The following is a 21,140-nucleotide window of genomic DNA, read 5'->3' on the forward strand; positions in this document are numbered from 1 at the left end:
CTTCTGAGAAGTGAGATCTTCAAAGGCTAAGTGCCTTCATATACAGAAAACTTAGAAGAAAGCAGACATGAAAAGGAAAATGCAAATTAAAAGTTAAAACTTTTATTTTGTTAAAGTGTCCAGTCTTACAAGTCTTTCAGAGAAAACAATAGCAGCCTTCAGTGCTTAAGGTGGAGGTGCTGTTGATCAGCTGCCCAAACATACTCCCACACAGAGTGAATGTCACGATTCTGAAATGTTACACCAAGCTGCAGGTCTCGGATGCCAAACCACAGCCCTGCTAGTACGCTTACAGAAAGGGAGTGAACAACATTTAAGCCATGAGTAGTGTCCTAATGAAATGGACACAGCTGTAAAAGATGACTCAGACCCATTAGCCCCCTTCTCATTATGTTTCCTCTAGAAAAAAATTCCCTATTGTTCAAGAAACTTCCTTTAAGGAAAAGGAGAGAGAGGAAAGGAAGGGTATTTCCAGAAATCCCAAATTGAGTCTTTGTGTGATTTCTATTTCACCTTAGGGATTGGGGTCCAGCAATTCCAGTACAGCTGCTTTTGAAAAGGGATTTCAGAGATGGGATTTCTGGAGGATTTCACTGTCAAAGCAGTTTAATGGTGCCCCTGGAGCTGGAGAGATGGAGGGAGAAAGGTCCAAATCCAACAATATTCTTGTCCAATCCAAGTTCTGCTTCACGCATTGTTAGAGTGCAGGTAGGACAGAAAACTCATTCTCTTTTGGCACATGTAGTGTTTAGTAAAGCTACAGGATCCACTGTGTATCCAACAGTGGAAAAAAGTATGTCATTTTAAAATGCAATGGGGAAGGAAAATTAAACTGAGGCTTAAGTGATAATTCTACTAGTCAGCATTCATTCAGCCTTACCTTAAATAACATTTCAGAGCAGACAATGCTACTGTTTAAGGTATGACATTTTGTTCTTCAGCAAGAAGAGTCACACCAACATCTGAGAACTCTCTCCATGGTTGAAAGGAAAAGCATCTGAGGGAACAGCTGGCTTCAGGCAGAGACTATTATAAATATACTAGGAGTGAGCGCCTCAGTGGAGACGTTAATCTTAATGTATCTCTAGAGAAGGCACGCCAGCTATTAATGAAAAAATTAACCTTCCTCAGAAGGAAGACAAAAAAATCAAAACACTTCAGAGAACTCAAAACACGCAAGTCCCTTTCCAAAGTGGAAGTGAAAAAAATGGCTTGAAAAGGAAACAATGTCAGAGCTGTTGAATCAATATTTGAGCCTTTCCCTGCCTCCCTCCCAATACACCTCATCCTTTGCAAAGGATGTTATTTTCAGGTTTCCTAGAAACATTTTAGAGCAAAAAAAGACCTCAGTGTGGTTCAGCAACCGAAAGCTACTTAACTCTATGATAATGAACACCAAGAACTTACTCAATTAAAATGAAGTTAAATGGAGTGTATAAATGGTGATAAGAAAAAAAAATGAGGTAGGACATTCTCAGGAAGTGACAATTAATACCAAAGAACATCACATCATGAAAGATAATTGCAACAGCTATGCAACAGTTCAGACTGGCAGAGTAAATTAATTCCAGCTGCTGAATTAACTGAGGACCAAATGGTAAATTCAGAAAAAAGACATTAAAACCAGGAAAAACTTCAGCTGACATTCCAGTGCATAGTTTCAGAGATACAGCAAAATTCAACACATTTAATCACTTGGCATCCCTTGTCTTAGAGTTAGTTCAAATCTATTAGTTGCAACCTATCATGTATCAGGGAATTTAGCATGAAAGGTAGAATCCCATTTTACTAACCTTGGTTCCTAAAATGAGATGAGTGTGCTTGTGATCTACAGGGGCTCCAAGAACTTATTCAGCTCAGCAGTGCTATTAAGGAAACTGTTTTAATTCAAGTTGTTTTATGGCTTAGCAGCTGATAGATAGTCTGGCTTGCTAATACAGGAGTCCTTTGAAAAGAGTCCAGAAAACAAGACGTTGACCAGACTGCTGATTGTCTGCTTAAGTAGAACAACCCTCCCACCCCTTTCCCCCCCACCCAGTGGGGAGATCGGTGTCAGGAAAACCAAGCTTCAGTGTGACAATGACTAAAGGAAGAAATAACAGATAAGTTGAATACTTGCAAATGAGGAAGGCCTGTTGATGTAAACTCATCCCTCAAAGACTGAACAATCCAGACAAGTATGGGAAGTGAGGAGTGACTCACTCTGCTGTGGGTTGAGTTTTGCAGAAGTCCTGTGCAGTAAACGTGCTCAGGAGCTCAGTTTTGACCTTATCCTTGAAAATTTCAAGCTTCATTCCATCTCATAATAGGAGACTGATACTCTGCAATCAGTATCTATTTGGGGGAAGAGGAAGAAACATGTCAAGAGCATATAGTACATAGCACTTCCTTGCAGAGTGGCGATGTATTTTTGTACCACCTGTGTTTCCAGTGCAACAAGTTATTAGACTGCTCCTTCCAGTTTTGCCGCACAGGGAGCTATCTTTAGCCTTAGCAGCCACTGTTGAAGTATTGAGCTTGGAATATTTGAAGAGCAGCAAAAAGCTAGTGTTTCCATGCATGGTCTTACAACTGCTCCGCAGAGCTCAGTCAGGCCTAGGGCAGTCTCTACTCAGCAAGCAGCAGGAGTAAAGCTCTATTATTTGTAGGAGTCAGAAAGAGTCTCATCTCTAGCAAAATAGCCTACCATCCGCTTGTCCTATGTATTCAGCACTGAGATACACTGCAGTTCAGGAGACTTGCAAGCTTCTAGAAGCACTAGAGCAGACTTTCAGGAGCTGCTTATAGAAACCTCTAATCTAGCTGCCTAAGTTTCAGCTTGTATGACCAGGAACATATCTAAAAGCAAGAGTCAGAGCACTCATCTATAATGATCTAGGCCTACAAGAGAAATCTCTGCTCCTGTAAGCTAGGTTAAAATTGCTCAAGGTGCACTGCCCCTTTCAGCCCTGCCTAGGCTAAAATACATGTTGCATTGTAACCAGATGACCCAACAGCCTTGAACACAGCACAGTCCTTGAACACAGCACAGTCATTAACAGAGTTCAAGCCTCTATTCAGCTGCCACCACTCTCCAGCACTTTCATTTGGCACAGAGTAAGGAAAAGAAGTTTCTTCTCCCAACCAAACAGCCCCCATGCCCACCATGAGGAACTGGCTGCAAAGCAGTCTTACTGTACCTAAGCCTGAAGCCTTCTTTACTTAAGCAGCATTAAGTCCACCTAGCAGTTTCCGTCCTGTGCTGATCCAAAATACTAGTGCAAATGGAATGTGTCCAGCCCAAGAAGCATCCGCACCAACACCTCCAAACCTCAGTGTTTGCTCCGATGCAGTACATTTTGGAATGTTTTCCTCTCATCCTTTTACCAGTTGCCCCAGCTCTAATAAAATTTCAACATACTAACCCTGTTAGGGACAGGAACAAGAGTTTTTACAGTACCTTGCCTTCTAGATAAAGAGATTTAAGATTATTATCCCCTTAGACTGTTTAAACTTTATGATGAATGAACTAAGGAAGGCAGAATTTACATCTCTCAAAAGCAGTTTTATAAACAGATTTCCTAGACTTTAATGTAGCTTTATTTAAGCATCTGAACATCAACAAATCCAGAGCCCAGTTAACATTGTCCATGGTTTCAGCATGTTTAGTGTGTAAATTTCATATATTACATCTGATGAAGAAAGCTGTAGTGTGCCCTATTGCCCAAACATCCAAGGATACCCAAGATTTGCTAAGCCAGGGCTCTAACCAGCAGCTTGCAGGGAGCTGGTCTGGAGATGGCTGCAGCTTCCCCCTTTGTAACTCATGGGAGGCCTCCAAATGCTTCATGCCTCAGCTTGCAGCACTCCACCTCAGAGCCAACCTGCTGGCTTAATGAGGAGTACTGCAACCTGGACCTGCAGGTCCATGAGCCTCCTCTTCCTTCAGAAGGAAAAAAGGCAGATTTAGGGTGTATTGTAGGCACACCTTAACCACCCCACCTTGAGGACATGATTATCAGTAGCTATTACACAGTAATCTACCTCTGCCAATGCAGAAGGGGTTTCTGTCAAACAATATCAAACAAGTCAGACTTGTTTCAAACTGCTCTGTCCCAGGGATCTACAGGAGCTCAGTCCACCGAGGATTCTCCTATTGCTCCTTAACACTGGGGGAATGAAAAGGGGAGGAAATAGGAAGACAGGTTTCCTTTCCAGCACCAAGTTCAATCAGCATTAGCCTCTTATTTAGGACAAGAGGTGTAACAGGAACCGACAGCCATTAAAGTGAAAAAGACGACAGAAAAGAACAATCAAGCAGCTCTGTAGACTGTGTTCATGAAAAATACTGGCAAAGCATTTAACAGCTTAATGGGGGAGGAGGCGCAGAGGAAACCTGAGCATCCCTCTTTACTATAAACACCAACCCCAGGGGAGACCCTGACACACTGGCCTAGTCGCATGTTTATATTTGATACATGACAAAACACCAAGAACTTAAAAGTAGTTTTAAAAACTTTAAAAGCCAAGATCTTGAAGCAACTTGATGCTTCTGGCAGAGTGAATGAGACAGTCCTACTGCTTTTAAACCAGATCTTATCTTCCACTTGAACTACAACCACCCATTTCACAAAGATCAGAACATACACAAGCCTGTTCTGGATAAAGCTGTGGAAATATTTCAGTTAGCACCTCCAGTACACCATTTGGAGAAATATGCTATGTGATTTACTCGTCAGTACAAGTGACTTGAAGCTGTTAAAATAGTGCAATGTCAAATGAGCAGTGGAGGTCAGGGGGGTTGGTTCTTTGCCTAGGGGCAGAGGGGAAGGTGTAACATAAAAAGGGATCCTGCATCCAAGCTGATGTTTGACATAAATTTACCCCCCCAAATCCCAATGCCAGCATCTAGATAAAATCAGCTGTCTGTATCCCATCTCACCCCACTGTGGGGCCTCACTGACTGAATCACCAAGTTAGGAGGGAACAGTATCAGGTGTCACAGAGATGAATGTTCAAGAGGCTTCCCGAACTCTTGGTCTTTGTTTGCAGGACACCGAACACTCAGTCCCTGACACTTATGAGCCCCACTTGGGGCAATGCAGCAATCAACACATTTTTGCCTCTATTTAGAGGCTGTTTCCCTTTACCAGCACCATCCACCTCACCCTACTACCTGTCCAGAAGAGCAGCACCTTACTCCCATTGGCCCTTGCCCAGGAGCCACCCAATCTGTCTTGATTCTCTTCCTGATCCCAAGCTTCCCCCATCCTGCATCTGAGGCAAGAATCAGCCTCCCTCAGAGCCATGTTTGTTCAGGGACTCCTTGGCTAGTCTGGTAGTTGTTGGGGGTGGGGGGGGAAGGGGAGGATTTGGGGAAAAGGGGACTGGAATGGCCTTTTGTTTCCTTCTAGTTGGTCAGAGGTTTTCCCCCTCCTTTCAGGGGCTCAGGCTTGTTCTTTGTCTGCCCTCCACAGCCGCTCCTTGACCTCCAAGGGCAATGTGTTGAATAGGTCCTCCTCCACAACAAGCCCACTGCGCTTCAGTAGAGGACAGTCCCCCAGCTCCACCGGCAGGCACTCCAAGCGGTTCCCCCGCAGCTCTATCTGCGATAGATTTGTCAGCTCCCCAACCCGGGATGGGAGCGACTGCAGCACATTGTTCCCTAGGTTCAAGGTCCTCAGCTTCCTGCACTGGAAGAGCTCTGGTGGGAGACTCTCAATCTGAAAAAAGAAATCAAATCACAAAGTCACCAGCAAATAGGACACGTGCTCACAAGACAAACCCACACAATGCTTCAAGGTGTACAGAGCACTGCTTTTCAGTCATCTGCTTCTTTCCTAAGGGAGTTCCTGCTTTCCACCAGAAGGACTGTTCCCCAAAAAAATCACTAATTTAAATAGAAGTCACCAGTTTAAAAGATAAAAGGCCTTAACAGGAATACATGTTAACAGGCCATTCCTCCTTCCAGTGAATTTCAATGAATACAACACAGTTAAGGTTCAATAAACACTAGGGTATGAACTAAACGCAACAATTCAGGATCCTTCCCTTAATTCAAAGTCTCACCATGAAGGCTATCATTTGTCTTTATACAACTGCACCCTTTTATAACTTGAATTATACATGATATCAGTCATTGCTAAATTAGACCATAGTCCATTCTGAATGAGATGGAGTCCAGGGAAAAGCCAAGATAATGAGACAAGACAAATTAAGGACAGTTCAATTCAATCATTGTTATTTGTATATCAAGTGTCATGCAAACAGCAACATGAAATCAAAGGATCGCGGACTCTTGAAAATAATAGTTATTTAAGGCACAAGGATTGGTTTAGGAAGGAAGCAATGTGCTATAATATGGCCTGCTTCCCAGAATGGTACACTGGTACCAGCCAACTCCAGAAGTATCTTTCTGCTAAGACTGCTGTGCTAGCGGAGGACAATTGAGATAATTCCTGGCCTTGGGAAATGCCAGTCTACCAGCCCCTTGTGTTTCCCACTGTCACTGTAAGTAGCCTAGGGCTCTGACAGCCTGGTTAATTGTGGCCTCGCCCAGGCACCTACAGGCAATAAGAGCAGCTTGGCTGTTTCACTGGTCCTCACTATCTTTTACTTCAGACCACACTGTAGCACAGGCTGCTCCAGCCTTCCTGTTGCATTAGTGTTTTTGCACAGAGAAATGGGTGGTGCTACACTGTGCTGCAGAAAATGGAGCTGCCTCAAACTCCTTTTCATCCAACAAAGGCTCCACCCCAAGACTGCAGAGGACACACTGCAGATTAACCCTCAGGAAGCTGTGTTAGGGAGGCTGCCAGAAGACAAGTGGCACAGAATTGTGCAGGTTCTGGACAGTATCTTAGAGTCTTTAAAGCTCCCTCCACTTTGCTGAATGCCATCTTCAGAAATTGCCCACATCAGCCATACTTGCCTTGAGAAAATATCTTGGCTTTTAACCTAACATGAAATGTGTGCATACTGGGAGGTTTACCAGTGATTAATCCACCTATACAGATGCACAGCCATCCCGATGCCTGCTAGTGCTGGGAAAACTGACTGAGCAGCTATTAAACTGGGATAGCTGACTGGCTGCTTGTCTGTTCAGTTCTTCAGTGGCACAAAACAGACTTGGAACTTTTAGATACTAACTTTAAAATGCTGGCTGGAGTTCCAGAACCCTGTTTAATACTGAACTGCATCAGAAATTAAGTACTTGATTAGAGAGCGTTTCCCCCATGAAAAGGCAAACAATACTGGAGCTGCTTTGTTCACCTCTGACAGGCAATTTGACAGCATTCAGTCATGGATACATCTTGCCAAATAGCAGTAAGGGTCCTGATTTATGGCAGTGGAAGCTAGGAGAGCTCAGAGGCAGTTTTGCTGCATATTCACAGAAGACCCTACAAGCCACTAATCAGATCTGGCTGCTCTTTGTACAATTATATTGGAGCCTTTTGCAACTTCAGGTGATAAACAAACCCCAATAGAAAAATATCTTGTTAACACATTTCTAGCAAAAGAACCTCCCAGGAATTTGCAGACAGAATGAACAAAAACTTCAACGAGACATTCAGCTTAATGCACAGACTGATCTGTGACACGTGGTAGAAGTCTCCTAAATCCCAAACACAGGAACAAAGACGCAGGAAAAAATCCTCAGATACAGTTTGCTTTAAACAAACCCCACACAAGCCAAGAAACCAATCCTGTGGTGATCAGACAGCACAGCACACCTGGTCATCCCTTCCAACTCTTCTTGCACTTAGATAGCAGGACAACTTCTCAATCCACTTGGGATTATCCAGGAACACTCACAGCCATTATTTAGGCATATCAAGGTGCCATTCTATTCCCTGCTCTCTGGAAGTCAGTGCATTGCCACAGTATGCAGACATTCACCTGACTGCCAATTAACAAACCTGCTTTAGTTCACTCTATACTGAATAACGACACTGCAGAAGACAGTTTTGCTCTCTCCAAATTCACTCTTGTAGAACTGGACAACATATTTTAGAAGTGATAGATTCAGAACCATTTTTGTAAGTCTGCCTACATGCAACTTCTCAAATGTAAAGTGAATGTCCYGAGACTGAACTATAAGAGTATTCCCCACAAATGCACAGTACTATATACAAACTGGTGAGCCAGACATGCATTGCCGAGATGGCTACCGTTACAGTGTTTGTACACAGCTCAAGTATGTAAGTGTATACTACTAGATTAAGACTAGTTTCTCAGACCTCCCTTTTAAGCCTAAAGCCAGTGTCAATCTAGAGGATACAAACTTCCACTGCAGAGAAACAACAGATGAAGGATTTATGAAACATCCTCCAGAGCGCCACTTAAAAGCTGTTCACTGTTAAGAAGAGAGGAAATGATACAGAACAAGGGCTGTTTGAAAAAAGAATTGCCCCTGGAGTTATTTGCAATGTTTCACCTTAGATAAGCTTTTGTTTCTCTCTGAAGGTGAAAAGCAGTGCCGAGTAATTCACTCCGTTGTAGCATGTTTAATCACACAGATAACAGAAGTGCCAGAGTTGTTTCTACTCCCACAAGCAACCCTCAGCTCCCTGCTCACTTACTCTGTTGGCTGTCACAGCTAGGTTCTGCAGGTTTTGAAGAAGTCCAATGTCTGGCGGTATGGAAGTCAAGTTGTTGTGGCTAAGATCTAAATATCGAAGCTTCCGGCAATAGAAGAGCTGGGTGGGGATTTTTTCTATCTTGTTACGATTCAGATAAAGGCGCTCTAAATTGGTGAGGTTGCCTATTTGCATGGGGATATAGGCAATGTGGTTGTACCACAGTTTAAGGCAAGTGAGACGATGTAAGTGCTGGAAGCTGATGATTTCCTCAATGGTCTTGAGGTTATTGTCCTTCAGGTCTATCTCCTGGAGGTTGTGGAGGCTAAAGATGGAATGAGGAATGCGTTCCAAGTCACAACGGATCAGCTCCAGCTCTGTCAGGTTGACCATTTTCTTAAGGCTGTTGAGGACAATGAGCTTGGTGCCTTCATTGTTGATGGATAACTTCTGAAGATGCACACCAACATCTGTCACCACCTGTGGCAGCTTAGTGAGGTTACTCTTGAGCCTCAACACCTTCAGCCTCTTCAGCTCCCTCAAGCCATCTATCACAATGTACCGGTTGTTTTCAGCGCTCAGATTCCCTGTCAGATGAAGCTCCTCTAGCGTCTTCAGGCTATAAATCCAAAGAGGAATCTCCTTGATGTCTGTGAACTTGATGTGGAGAGATTTCAAATTCTCTCTCAAGAAGGCAAGGGCTGGAGCCTCAATTTTGGCAGCTGTGTGGTAGAGCCACAGCTCCTTAAGGCCAGTGAGCTGGGCAATGCTTGGGGGAATAGTGACATCAGGGATAAGCTCCAGTTTCAAGACCTCCAGCTCAATCAGGTCAAAGACTGTGTCAGGTATGCCACTCAACATGAAGAGATGCAGCTCCAGCTTATCCTGGGAGTTCTTGGTGATCCTCTGGCGCAGCTTCTCCAAAGTCCACTCATTGTTGAGGTTCAGCTGCCGMAGTTTGTTCTCACTCACCTCTGACAGAAAGACAGCAAAGCGCTTGGAGTACAGGGGGTCRTACTGGTCAATCAGATGCAGCATAAAAGCAAAGTCATTTTTCACATCAGGAATATCACTGTAGCTGCTCTCCTCCCGGATGGACTCAAAGGAATATTTCTTAAGCGATCGCCTCAGCATCCACCAGAGCGTATACATGCAGATCAAKCCATAGAATATTACCAAGCTTATGTAGAAAGATGCCAAAATTTTGAAGAGAGTGGCCAGAGGATGAGCACAGCGGTACATCCGGTAGCCAGTCAAGCTCTCAATGTCCACTTTACAGTCAACATCAAATGTTATGTTGTTGACATAGTAGACAGTATAGCAGATGATCAGAATGAATTTGATCACTTTGATAATGGTTTGTCTCATGTAGAGGCGGTATACTATGTCTCCCTCTTCCACATGTGTGCGGAACTTTTTCACTTTCTCAAACAATGCTTTGGCCTGTTCCCCTTCCTTCTTGTCCAAGACACCCGTCTCGGATCTGTCCACAATCCCTTGCTCGATTCGAGACTTTGTTCTCTGCAGCATGGGAACAGTGGCTTCCACATCCTCACTGACTGTGGAGGATTTCTTCTCCATGGAGCCATTCATTTTCCCAAAGGTTGGTTTGGTATCGCTCTCTTCCACCACTGTCTCAGATAATGCCCTTGTTGTCCATGGAGAGTCAAAACACTTCAGCAGAATAGACACAAAATGCTCCAGCTTGGAGCTGGTCCTTGGGAATTTGAACCAGAAGTTGCTACAAGCCAGGAAAATGAGAGTATGTAGCAGCACCAGATAAGGAAAATACTTGGCAAACCAGTGAAGGCGGTTCTCATAACACACAGCATCCACATAGTTATACTGGTGCCGGTCCAAATCATATCGGATCCCTGTAGGCCCTGTGTCAGTAGAGGAAACAAGACTAGCGTTATAGTAAGTACGCTCTGGGGTTACAGCTGTCCAGCCTCTGACAGAGTCATTGCAAGAGTCTTTGGTTACCCATTTACAGGGCAAACAAATCATTTTGTCCTGGGTGACCTGAAGCGTCCCTCCAAACACAGCAATCATGAGCATTACTATGGAAATGTAGTCCGTGAAGACATCCCACCATGGCTTCAGGATGCGGTATGCTGGCTGAGTGTCAGCAAAGTAGCGCAGTTCAGTGACTGGAATCATGGCTCACCTGAAAGGAAACCAGAAGGAGGCATTACTGGCTTAAACTATTTTCCTCCACTTTTCAAGAGGGCTCATGTTTTATTAAGTCTGGCACAGCAAGACTGGAATTAGGACAGTGCCAATTTCAAGTCACTTGGAGACAAATGAATGAGGCTACCTGGTGAGCAATTTGCTACAGCTGAGGCTGTGAAGTTAAGTTTGTCTTCTTCCCTGACAGATGGGCTCTGTCACAAGCTATCAGAATTGGCACCTCTCATTAGCAGTCTGTGGGATAAAAGACATTCACACTTAAGGAAAGCTCCCAAGACAGACTTAAACTGCCCTGCCAGGCCAGTATTTGGAAGTTTCCCCTGCTATTGTATCCAGGGCTTATATTTCAGGGATGAAGAAATTTGCCAGAGTTGTTAGAAAAGACCAAATTCATGCACAACGTACTTATCCTGAGCTTCTTACTGTTTTACAGAAACAGAAAATAATTCCACATTTGTGTTGTTCTCAAACTGCAGAGGTGAGGAAGACTTACATGCACTATAGCTACTATAGCTGTATTTCCTAGAACCACTTCATCGATGCATTTCAACATCACATGGGATAAAACAAGCTTTAAAAGAAAACAGTAAATACAGTTGTCTGATATGATGTCTCTGCCTTCCATGTAAGGAGTTTTGGCTTTTCCCCCTTTGCATTAATTCTCCAAGGAGAAATTAGTTACTTGCCCTGTCATAGATTTGATACTGCAGTCCTATAACATCTGCTCTTTACTTTCTTGCTCTCTTATTTACTTCAGAAGTATAGGAAGGGGGAGACAAAATAAGATTCACTTCCCTGACCAACCACTCCCACCTACCAGAGTTCACCTCAACTGGGATTTAAGCATCACAAGGGAACTCAAAAGGTTCTGGGAAGCAGAGACCTTATGGCAGGACTTGTTTTCTCCTTCAGGGATTCAGACTTTCAGATAGAACTTTAGGCACGTTATTCTACAAACTGGAGAAAATCTGGAAATCTGACTCATCCATGGATAACTGAGCTCAAAATTTTCCCCCAAATCTGCGAGGCACCACAAGCCATGATCATGAAGTTATTGTAACTTGTTCTAATCACAATRAAAAGCAATATTACATCACACTTGCTAGCAAAGTTCAGGAGTAGGACCAGGACTAATCTTTCAGTCATTTTGAGAAGCCCACCAATTCAACTCTAACAGAGCAAGTGCCAAGATAACGTTTGTGCAGACTACTGACAAGTCTTAGGGGACTGCAAGCTTGAAAGCAGGATTTTTTGTACACCACTGCCTCGTAAGKTTTCCTTGACAAGCAGGGCACCCACGCTGTCTGCTTTTGTGGAATTTAAGTTTGTATTTAAAATGAACTTCCAGCAGAAAACTGCAAAGGAAGCCCTTCCCAATATGACCTCAAAAAGCACCRCATTCCCTAGAGGCTAAGTACAGCATTCTGCTCCCTGGTTTGCTGCTTACAACAATAAATGGTAAAATGCCAAGGTGAACTTAGTGCTACTTGGGAAGGCTGCAAGAAGCTAGAAGGTGGTAGATAAAAGATGACAGCCATCCCTAAGGAAGCRTTTGCCTTTCTGCCCATCCAGTTCCAATACTATATTAGTCCATTATGAGAGACAGACTGGGGTGATTTTTCCATGCTTTTTTGGAGAAAGATGAATTTTGAAAGACAATAGGGCAATGTTTGTTTAAGAAGTTCAGTAAGACAAGGCATAGCAATAAACAGATCTATTTATCAGCCAGTAACTCATACAATCCTGGCACAGGATGCAGAAATAAGGGATGAAAATAGCCATATACAGCACTGTCAGAAGCAACTGCTGTCTTGTCTAAACAGAGCTGCAGAGGACTAGGCATGCCAGTCACTTTGCTATGCAGAATGGGCTGCATTGATCAGATTAGGACAAGAGGATTATACATTCACAGCAACAGGAAAGAACAGGCAAAACAACATCTTCTGAACAGCACCTGAGCTGCTAGAATGAGAGGCATGACAGTTCAGAGCCCCCTCCTGGCTCTGTTGCTAGCTCGCTGCAAGGCCCTCAGCAAGGAACCGTCAGCCTCAGCTTTCTTGTCTGAATACGCTCATTGCCCATTGTACGGAGATGGGGTTCATTTGCAAGGCAGCTTTGAGAAGTGCTGCCTGTACATACTACACAAATACTAAACCCAGGATAAAAAGGGGTTCATAGTTTTCTTTACCCCCCCCTGCACACCAGGACACCTAGAATGAAKTTGAATGTTAAAGGCTCTCTAAATCATAGTTCCCAGTAATGTATGCCCTTAATTTGTCCACATAGACAAGAAGATTCAGAGTCAAAACCCATTTTATATCTGGATTTTCTGCTGGAGAATCTATAGCTCTGACAGAGGCTTTTAATCATTACTGACAGAAGTCTTGTACTATCTCAGTCTCCTCACCCATCTATTCCATCCCTCCCCACAAGGACTTTTTTTAAGGACTCCCACTACACCAGGCCAGGAGAACAAGACTGAAATAATTCATAGAGGAACCAGGAATTAAGTTCAGCTTCTGAAGGGTTTGAGCGCCAGAGCAGGATGGTTGACATGCTGCTGTCCCTCAAAAAAAGAAAATCCGAAACAAGAACACGCACAGCCCTCCCCGTTACCCTGTGAATCCCCTCCACCATAAACAAGCTGACAGAGAGAAATCCTGCTCTTCCACAGTCCATATAAGAGAAAACCTAGAGAGCRTGGCAACAGGGGAACACCAAAAGCTGCTGCAGACATCTGCTGGAACAGTTAACTTTGACACAGCTCAGCTTCTCAAACCCACCTGTGTCTACATGAATCTACCAGATTCATATAGAGGATCCTGTTCCTCTTTTCCTTGCAGGAACATGCAGTGAGAACAGTGATGCTGTTCATGGAAGAGAACTGCTCCCCACTTCAACTCTTTACTCCTCCTATCCTACTCTGAAGGGAAAAATAYATATTTAATATATATTTTCACCTCCTTCCTTCTCTTGCCCAGATACTGCTCTTCCCCAGAGATTCTTCTTCCTCTTTGCTGCCTCTTGTACTTCATCACTCCCAGTAGGGAAACTTTTGCAGGATTTGTTAAGCCCTTCATAGTCACCCCCTTGTAGGCTTATGAAATAGGAAAGACCTCTTTTCAGGCATTGGGGCCTCGTGGCTAAGGCCAAGGCCTTTTCAGACTGGAGCCATAGTGCTCCGTTGCTAGTTTTGCCCAATCCAGGAAATGCCATTTCTTCTGACAAGTTAACTGTATCAAAACGTTCACTCTGATTTGTATCTCAAGATGACTAAAAAGGAAATCCACAAATGAGTGCAGCAGGCTCACATTCTCTTTATTTACCCGGGCACATGGAGTAGGAAATCTTCCTTTACATTGTGCACCTACAAGAAAGCTAACCTACAAGAAAGCCCCTCTGAATGTGTTCAGCCTGTCCCATGCTGTAGTCTATTAATGCTCAATGTCAGCAATTAGACCCCAGTAGGGTGGAGCAGGAAACCTCTGCCTTTCAGTAACAATGACAAGGTCACTAAAGGAAGAGAAGGACATTCATAGCAAGTCCCCACTSCTCTTGGCAGCAGTGGAGTCACTGTTCAGGTCACAGATAAAGAGCAATAAAAMTAGAGGTCACCTTACAGAAGCTCTATCACATAGCCTCACAGAAGGCTGAGCACAGAAGGCATGAACTGAGTGGGACAGACCCCAAAGGAGAAAGGTAAACAGTTTGCTACAGAGGTCTAGCCGGAGACCAGGCTGTGACACCTCAGCTCCCATGTTACATAGCTAGAGAAATTCCCAGGCAGTAACATGTTAAGGCTGCCCTCACATACGTATCACAGCTGTGCAAGACCTCTCAGCAGTTTTCATGATGCTTCAGAGTCCCAACRACATCAGCATGCAGTGAAGGAGTTTATGGACAGGTACAGTCAAAACTGGGAAAGCAGCACTGTGTCAGAAGAGACTTGGTGAAGGAGGAGCTGAGCTCCTTTGCGTATATCTCAAGCTGCAGACGCTTCCAGTTTGAGCTCACTAACAAATGATTTGTTTACAGTTAACTCTGCCACATGGAAGGCATTAATAATGAGATTTTGAAAGACTGTTTTATTCAGGTCTAAAGACAAGTTGATTTCACTAAACTCACATAAACTGATAGGTAGAACATCTGTGCCTCAAGCCCCGACAACTTCTCAGAAACAAAGCAGGAAGTTTTCCAGCTGCAGCAGTATAATTRTAACAGGCAGGCTTGAGGTATTGCWCACTAAAGAAAATCTAACAGTTGTCCATCTGTCTCGGAGGTGTTTTAGCTTTGCTATACCACAGTGCTTTCCCAGCTACCACACAATTCCCAAAGCAGTTCCTCACCCCCCAACCAAGGAATGACTTTACTTTTAAGGGTTCAGCAGCAAAGTAGCACTACTACTTTGAGTGCAATTCTTACCCAACACAGAACATGCCAGGACAGTCTGCAGCAGCAACATCTCAGAGACTTGTATAAAGAAAGAGCTGTATGCAAAGCTGCACTGTCATACAGCAGGATTACTGATATATCCATCAATCCAGGCGATAAATACACCCTCTTAAAGCTTCTGCAATGCCCACATGMCACATTTAAATACTACATATCTCTTCAGATTCACCTGGATCCAAGTTTATATCCCCCCRTGCACTCTTCTTGCCAGACAGCCTCAGGAAGAACAGTGTCCATTCAATAAGAACAAGCTAGGCTAGTATGACCATCCCCGCATCAGCCTGCTGGGCACCTACCTACCATCTGTGGCAGAGCCTCACCATTCATGCTAAACAGGCCGACACCATAGAAGAAATGGCAGTTTCAGACTTACATAAGCAGCCTGCCAAACCTACCCAGACTTCAGCCAACCATAAGCATCACCAAGTTCTAATCTCATGTTATACTAGACACCTGGAAGAGAAGGATAATCACTCATGTTACAAGAACAGGGACATCCTGAGCACACCACACCTAAACAGTAAAATCAGTCAGAAACAAGATTGAACATATCTGGCTGCCAAAGACCTCCTACAGCAGCATGTATCTTGCCAGATAAAGACTGACAGAGCTGAGAGCAGCAATCCTTTCCGCAAACTCCAGAACCCCTGTAATAGTTTAACAAGTTCAAGATAGTAACAGAGCAACTGCTGCAGGAGCACAAGCATTCTCTAGTTCAGACAACATAATTCCTCTATGCAAAACCAACCAATCTAGACAAATGAAGACGGATTTTATGGCTGTTAAGACACCTGGCTTAGCTATGCTTGAAATTCCTATCTGCAACTGCTGATCAGCATATCCAGCTAGGGATAAAGTGAACAGAAACATCACTGTTTAGTTTCACTGGCTAGTTTGTCAGCTTGACTCATCATTTACTGAATACTTGATCCAGCCTCCCCTCTCCTCTTTCCTTCTGTTGATCATTCTGTTACTAATGGAGTCACTGTGAAAACAGGACTACATCGAAGATCGCATGACAYGCCCAAGGATGTCCTAAGTTTCCATACCTTATTTCCCAGACCTCCCCAAAATCAGCAAAGTCCTTACCTTTAGCAGGATGCAGCTTCCAAAGAGGCAACCTTGCAGTGCAATTTGAGGTTGCACTGCAGGTTGGACACTTGCAACTCTTTACTTCCCACTATAATTATTCTTAGTTCTCTGTGGCTTTCTTCTCAGCTTGTGTGTCGAGAAGTGCAATACCACTAACAATTTCTTACCTCTCAGAAGCCCAGAGAGGAAAGGAGTTGTTCATGTGCTGACAGCATCAGAGGTAGACAGGGAAAAGAAAAACCTTGATGCTGTTAAGACTATAGTGCTGACTATTGACGAGCTACAGCATGTTACAAGAAGCCTTCAAAAGAGCAGAGCTTCCCTCTTCAACATGCTGCCACCTGAAATCCTGAAGGAGGGCAGGACAGACCTCTTTGTTTGAGGATCAGGAAACAAGAGTTTTGTAGGTCAGAAATGGGCTAGGCAATTTCTACATCTCCTCCCCTATGTTTTAGGCCCAAAAGAAAAAAAGAGATTGAACCATGGAGCTGCTGCCAGGCACCCCTCAGAAAAGCTTCCAAGCACAGGGACAGCCACGTGATYAACTGGAAAAGTCCAAGAAAAGAGATGGAATAAAATTCAGCAACTTTGTCCTTTGCCATTTAGAAGTAAACAGCAATGAAGCCAGGAGCCAGAGCTTTGACCAACAAACTAGCATCCCTACATCAGGCTTTTTCTCCAATAAAGAAATCCCTCCTGGGGGATAAAATGTCTTCTGAGATGGAAAAGTGAACATGTTAAGTCTAAATAGTGGATGAAATAGAGGAACAGTGGCTGCCAACATCACTTACATTCTTCACTTAGTGGGACAGCCTGTGAACTCAATGCTGAGAGCAAAGCAAGCTGTTTTCACATAACCATGCACCGACTGTATGCAACATGCAGCCCCACCCAAGCCACAAGACACAGCAGGATGGAGTAAGACTCAGTAAGACTGAGTAACAACATTTTTATTCAAGCTCATGAAAAGGAAAAATTCCACCTACAGTATGGATACCACTTGCTGAAGCATCTTAATAGCCACCCCGTAGAACACTCTTCCTTTCAGAAGCAAGATTGACAGCCCATTCTTGTCTTAACAGCATAGTGCAACAGCTCCTGTTTGCCATCACACAAGCAAGCCTGTCCTAGCAAGTACAGCGAAGAACATCTGCACTATGAGAACCACCCATGCTGGAGACCTGGGTTGGCCTGCCCCATTTGCTGACTTCCGACAGCACTTTTCCCCAGCTGCTAAGAACAGAATGGAGTCTGAAGCTATCCGAATCACTGAAACTTGGAGCAGGGAGCTATGTCAGTGATACAGCTATGACATACAAATGCTATCAGATGACTTGCTAAGACACAAGATGCAAACCAGAAAAACGTCTGTGTCAGCTTATAAATTATGAATGTACATGGTCACAGGTTTCCAATCCAAAATTAATTTCCTCTTTGCAATAGAAAAGATGCTTCAAGGACAGGACATTGGAGCTTGTCTTAGAAAAATACACCTGCCTTATTCCAACAGGACACTAAGAAACACTTCCTTTTACTGACTAATGTTAAGTGAACTGTTAGTAAATACTTAAGCTAAGACATAGCAACAGCATTAACTTGGAATAACCAGAACAGCCTCAAGCCCCTCCTCAGTTCCTGGAGGAGGCTATTCAGCATTAAATTCCAACATTAAGGAGAGTCATACAAGAAAAGGCAAACTGTTTTCAGCTTAGATTTTGTGCACGTTGAGTCTCTCTGAGAATTAAGATTATCCTTGCTTTAAGGTTTTTGTTCACTTTGACTCTAGTGTCCTGCTTTCTTAATCTCTTGTTCGATACTTCAAAGCTCTGCTCTGTTCACCCTTTCTGTCTTTGGAAACAGTTGTTTACCTTTCCTTATTTCTCTCACTTCTCTCAGTGGAATCTTCTTTCATCTTAACCAGCTCATCATTTAGGTGTTGCCACAGTTGTTATCAAGCTTGATAAGACATCAACTATCAGCGCAGTTATATTAGCCTCAGCCTGCCAAGGAAGAGAAATAAACACATTCACCTATTTATCCCTCCCCTATAAGCCTTGTGCCTTCAGGACCACCAGCTCCAAAGCAGTGGTGTCTAAAGTACACTAAAAGCAATGACTAACTTCCCCTTCAGAATATTTTCTGGCTGCCGTAGTTGATTAATAAGGGATGGACCACCTAAGGTCTGATCACCCAGAGCTGATACAGACTCTAAAGGAAAGCCAGGTAACAAGTCCCTTACCACAGCTTTACTGTGCACAAAGGTAGACTGTAGCTAGAGAAGCAGCTTACAAATTTGTCACAAAGGAGGAACTGTGCGAATTGCCAAAGTAATTCTATATCAAACATTAACAATGCTTAGTACACAAGGAGAAGGAAGCACTATTATTTTGGCAGGGAGGTCATGACTGACTAGCTTTTAAATCTGAAATGCAGCTTGATAGCAGCAAGAGCCATGTATAACCCAGCTATATCAACTGGATCTCAAGTTACAATACAAAATACATGCACCATCAACAGTTTAAGGAAAAAGCTGCTTGAAAGCTTTCACRATAGCCTCTTCAAACCGTGTAGGGGTAAGCAGTTAAACTCCTGTTCRGGAATAGTGTGCATATGTTAAACAGATTAATTCTCAAAACACTTGGAAACATGCAGGGAGGAGGCTCACTACATCACAACCGAGTACATTTATTTTTAATCATTACCAAAACAATAGCTAAGCATCCCCTATATTAAGAAGCCCCACACAGCATACATAAACCCTCCCATCTATGCTCTACCACCACTCCCCTGTCATTGCTACTCTGTTCTCCTAGATACCAGTTAGGCTCAATTTAACACCAGAAGTGAGTTTTACTTCCCTTTTAAATACTCCACGAAACAAAATCCTCCCCCAAAATGTAGAAGAGTTACATGGCAGCCTCTGTAATTCAGCCTGCTCTGATCATACAGTAACTTACACATTTGAACTCTGCTGCTTAYACATAAAAAACCCACACCACAGAGCTCCCTGACCCACAGAACACCTCTCCTCCAGCATTTACTAGAATATAATTAACTCAAACGATTCAGTAGGTCATAACTGGAAGGCTTCAGGTGCTCCATATTTCAAATGGAAATATTAACTTTTAACACTYGACTTCTGCTATATTTTAAGGAACTATTTATGCATTTTATCTTTGACCTACAGGAATAAAGTTAAGATTTTTCAAATCAGTATGGAAAACAAAGAATCAATGAACTGCTAGAATGCCAACCAGAACATTAGTTATACAAGTCTTTAGGATACTTATATTCTGGAAGCAATATACTGCACCTCTAGCTGCTCAGAATATAAACAATCTAGATAGCATTTCTCATGTTAGAAATGAGAAGGGATTTCCACAATACCGTTTATCACTATCCTAATAGAAAACCAAGGAAAAATGGAGTTTCTTGCAACTGGTTTCTGACATTGCCCAACCAACACCCACACAGGAGATTAGTCAGTACATTCCTTTAAGTGCACGATGAAAACATTGTCTAGGAGCTGCCTATACAGCAATGCAAATGTGCTGCAGGGAAAGGAAGAGCATTATCAGACTGAACACTGCTTGCTACTTCTCAGCTATATTCCTTTTACATAGCAGTCACCAGCCCGTTTACTGGATTGCAGACAGCTTTCAAGTACCTACCGTTTAGTGCAGTGAGAAGGCTGAGTTTATGTGGCCAGGAGTCAGATGTATGCGCAAATGCAACAGTTAAGTTCTACTTTGTAGAGTGCTCAGTACCTTAACTCCCCTCCCTGCCCCSGCCATGTTCAAGCAGCAACTAAGGGCTTACAGATTTAGTCTACCAAAACTCTCCCCACATCACCCTCTGATCAACCACCTGTCCTCTTTGCTCCTTATCAGTCATCTCATCACTGCCTTGTTGCTTTGCAACTATGTTCATGTAGTATCCTGATGATTCCTCTGCTTTATCACTCCACTCAAGAGCTGGCCTGTGGCCCTTACCCTGCAGCTGGGTTCTGCTATCTGCACTTCAGGCCTCTGTGCTGGAAGAGGATGATGTCCCTGCGTGCTGGATCCTGAGCGGGTGCTGAAACGTTGCATTCCCCACACGCCATGGGAACAGCTTCCCTGAAATGAAACAGAAGGTATCAGCAAAGAAGGGAGAGCCAAAGTTCAAAGAGACCACATTACATAAGAGCTTGGGAAAGGATGTCCAAGATGTAAAGAACAACTCAACGGGTCACTGAGATCCCTTCAGAACTTGAGGGATCGGTTACAAACTAAGAACTAAAACTCCTAGAAAGAAGGATTCTCCAACATCTGTTATTCCAGAAATATCAAAAAGCAGGTACTGCAGACCCAGCTGAAGGAGACACTGAATGCTATCAGAACTAAGCCTAAATTGGTAAAGACCGATTAACCTCTTGCAAGAGAGAGGAGACTTTCTCAGGTGGGGAGAAGGACTACACAGCTTTACTAYCTACTTTCTAGCCTGACAACTTTGAAATTACTTTGAAATGTTACTATCAGAAGCCTTTCTGAAAAGGCAGATCATCTTCCTTCAAGCAACTGTCCCCTTTCTTCTCCACACCTATCTATCAGTATGACTCTTCCTGAGGTGGTAGCAGTTTAGCACCATCAACAAGAATCACAACTGCATGTTTATTTTTTCCTGCATGTCAGCATGGGAAGACAGACAAGAGAGCAGATCCAGGCTTTGSGAGACTGCTCAACCTTTGGGCCTCCTAGCTATGCAGGAGAGGACTGCAGGACTTCAGGGAGCGTTTGGTCAAGAAGAGGGAAAGCAGCACTGGAAGAGACAACAGTGGAAAAACCCAGCAGTGAGAAGATGCCCRAT

General features: G+C 43.5%; 1 protein-coding gene across 3 annotated transcripts; it reads right to left on the reverse strand.

The window, feature by feature from the left end:
* Positions 1-86: 86 nt before the first annotated feature.
* LRRC8A (leucine rich repeat containing 8 VRAC subunit A) lies at positions 87-20,369 on the reverse strand. Of its 3 annotated transcripts, none has more exons than XM_026059642.1 (3): positions 20,285-20,369; positions 8,562-10,725; positions 87-5,702 (listed from the first exon to the last, which is right to left on the reverse strand). In XM_026059642.1, the coding sequence occupies exons 2-3, from the start codon at positions 10,716-10,718 to the stop codon at positions 5,427-5,429; spliced, it is 2,433 nt and encodes an 810-aa protein (XP_025915427.1). In that variant the 5' UTR covers positions 10,719-10,725; positions 20,285-20,369; the 3' UTR covers positions 87-5,426. The 3 variants fall into 3 exon arrangements, with proteins under 3 accessions (XP_025915427.1, XP_025915425.1, XP_025915426.1); XM_026059640.1 differs by lacking the exon at positions 20,285-20,369 and adding an exon at positions 18,161-18,246; XM_026059641.1 differs by lacking the exon at positions 20,285-20,369 and adding an exon at positions 10,876-10,982.
* Positions 20,370-21,140: the final 771 nt, after the last annotated feature.

Source organism: Apteryx rowi, unplaced genomic scaffold (genome assembly GCF_003343035.1).
Source record: "Apteryx rowi isolate R43461 unplaced genomic scaffold, aptRow1 scaffold_16, whole genome shotgun sequence".
Taxonomy (NCBI): Eukaryota; Metazoa; Chordata; class Aves; order Apterygiformes; family Apterygidae; genus Apteryx; species Apteryx rowi.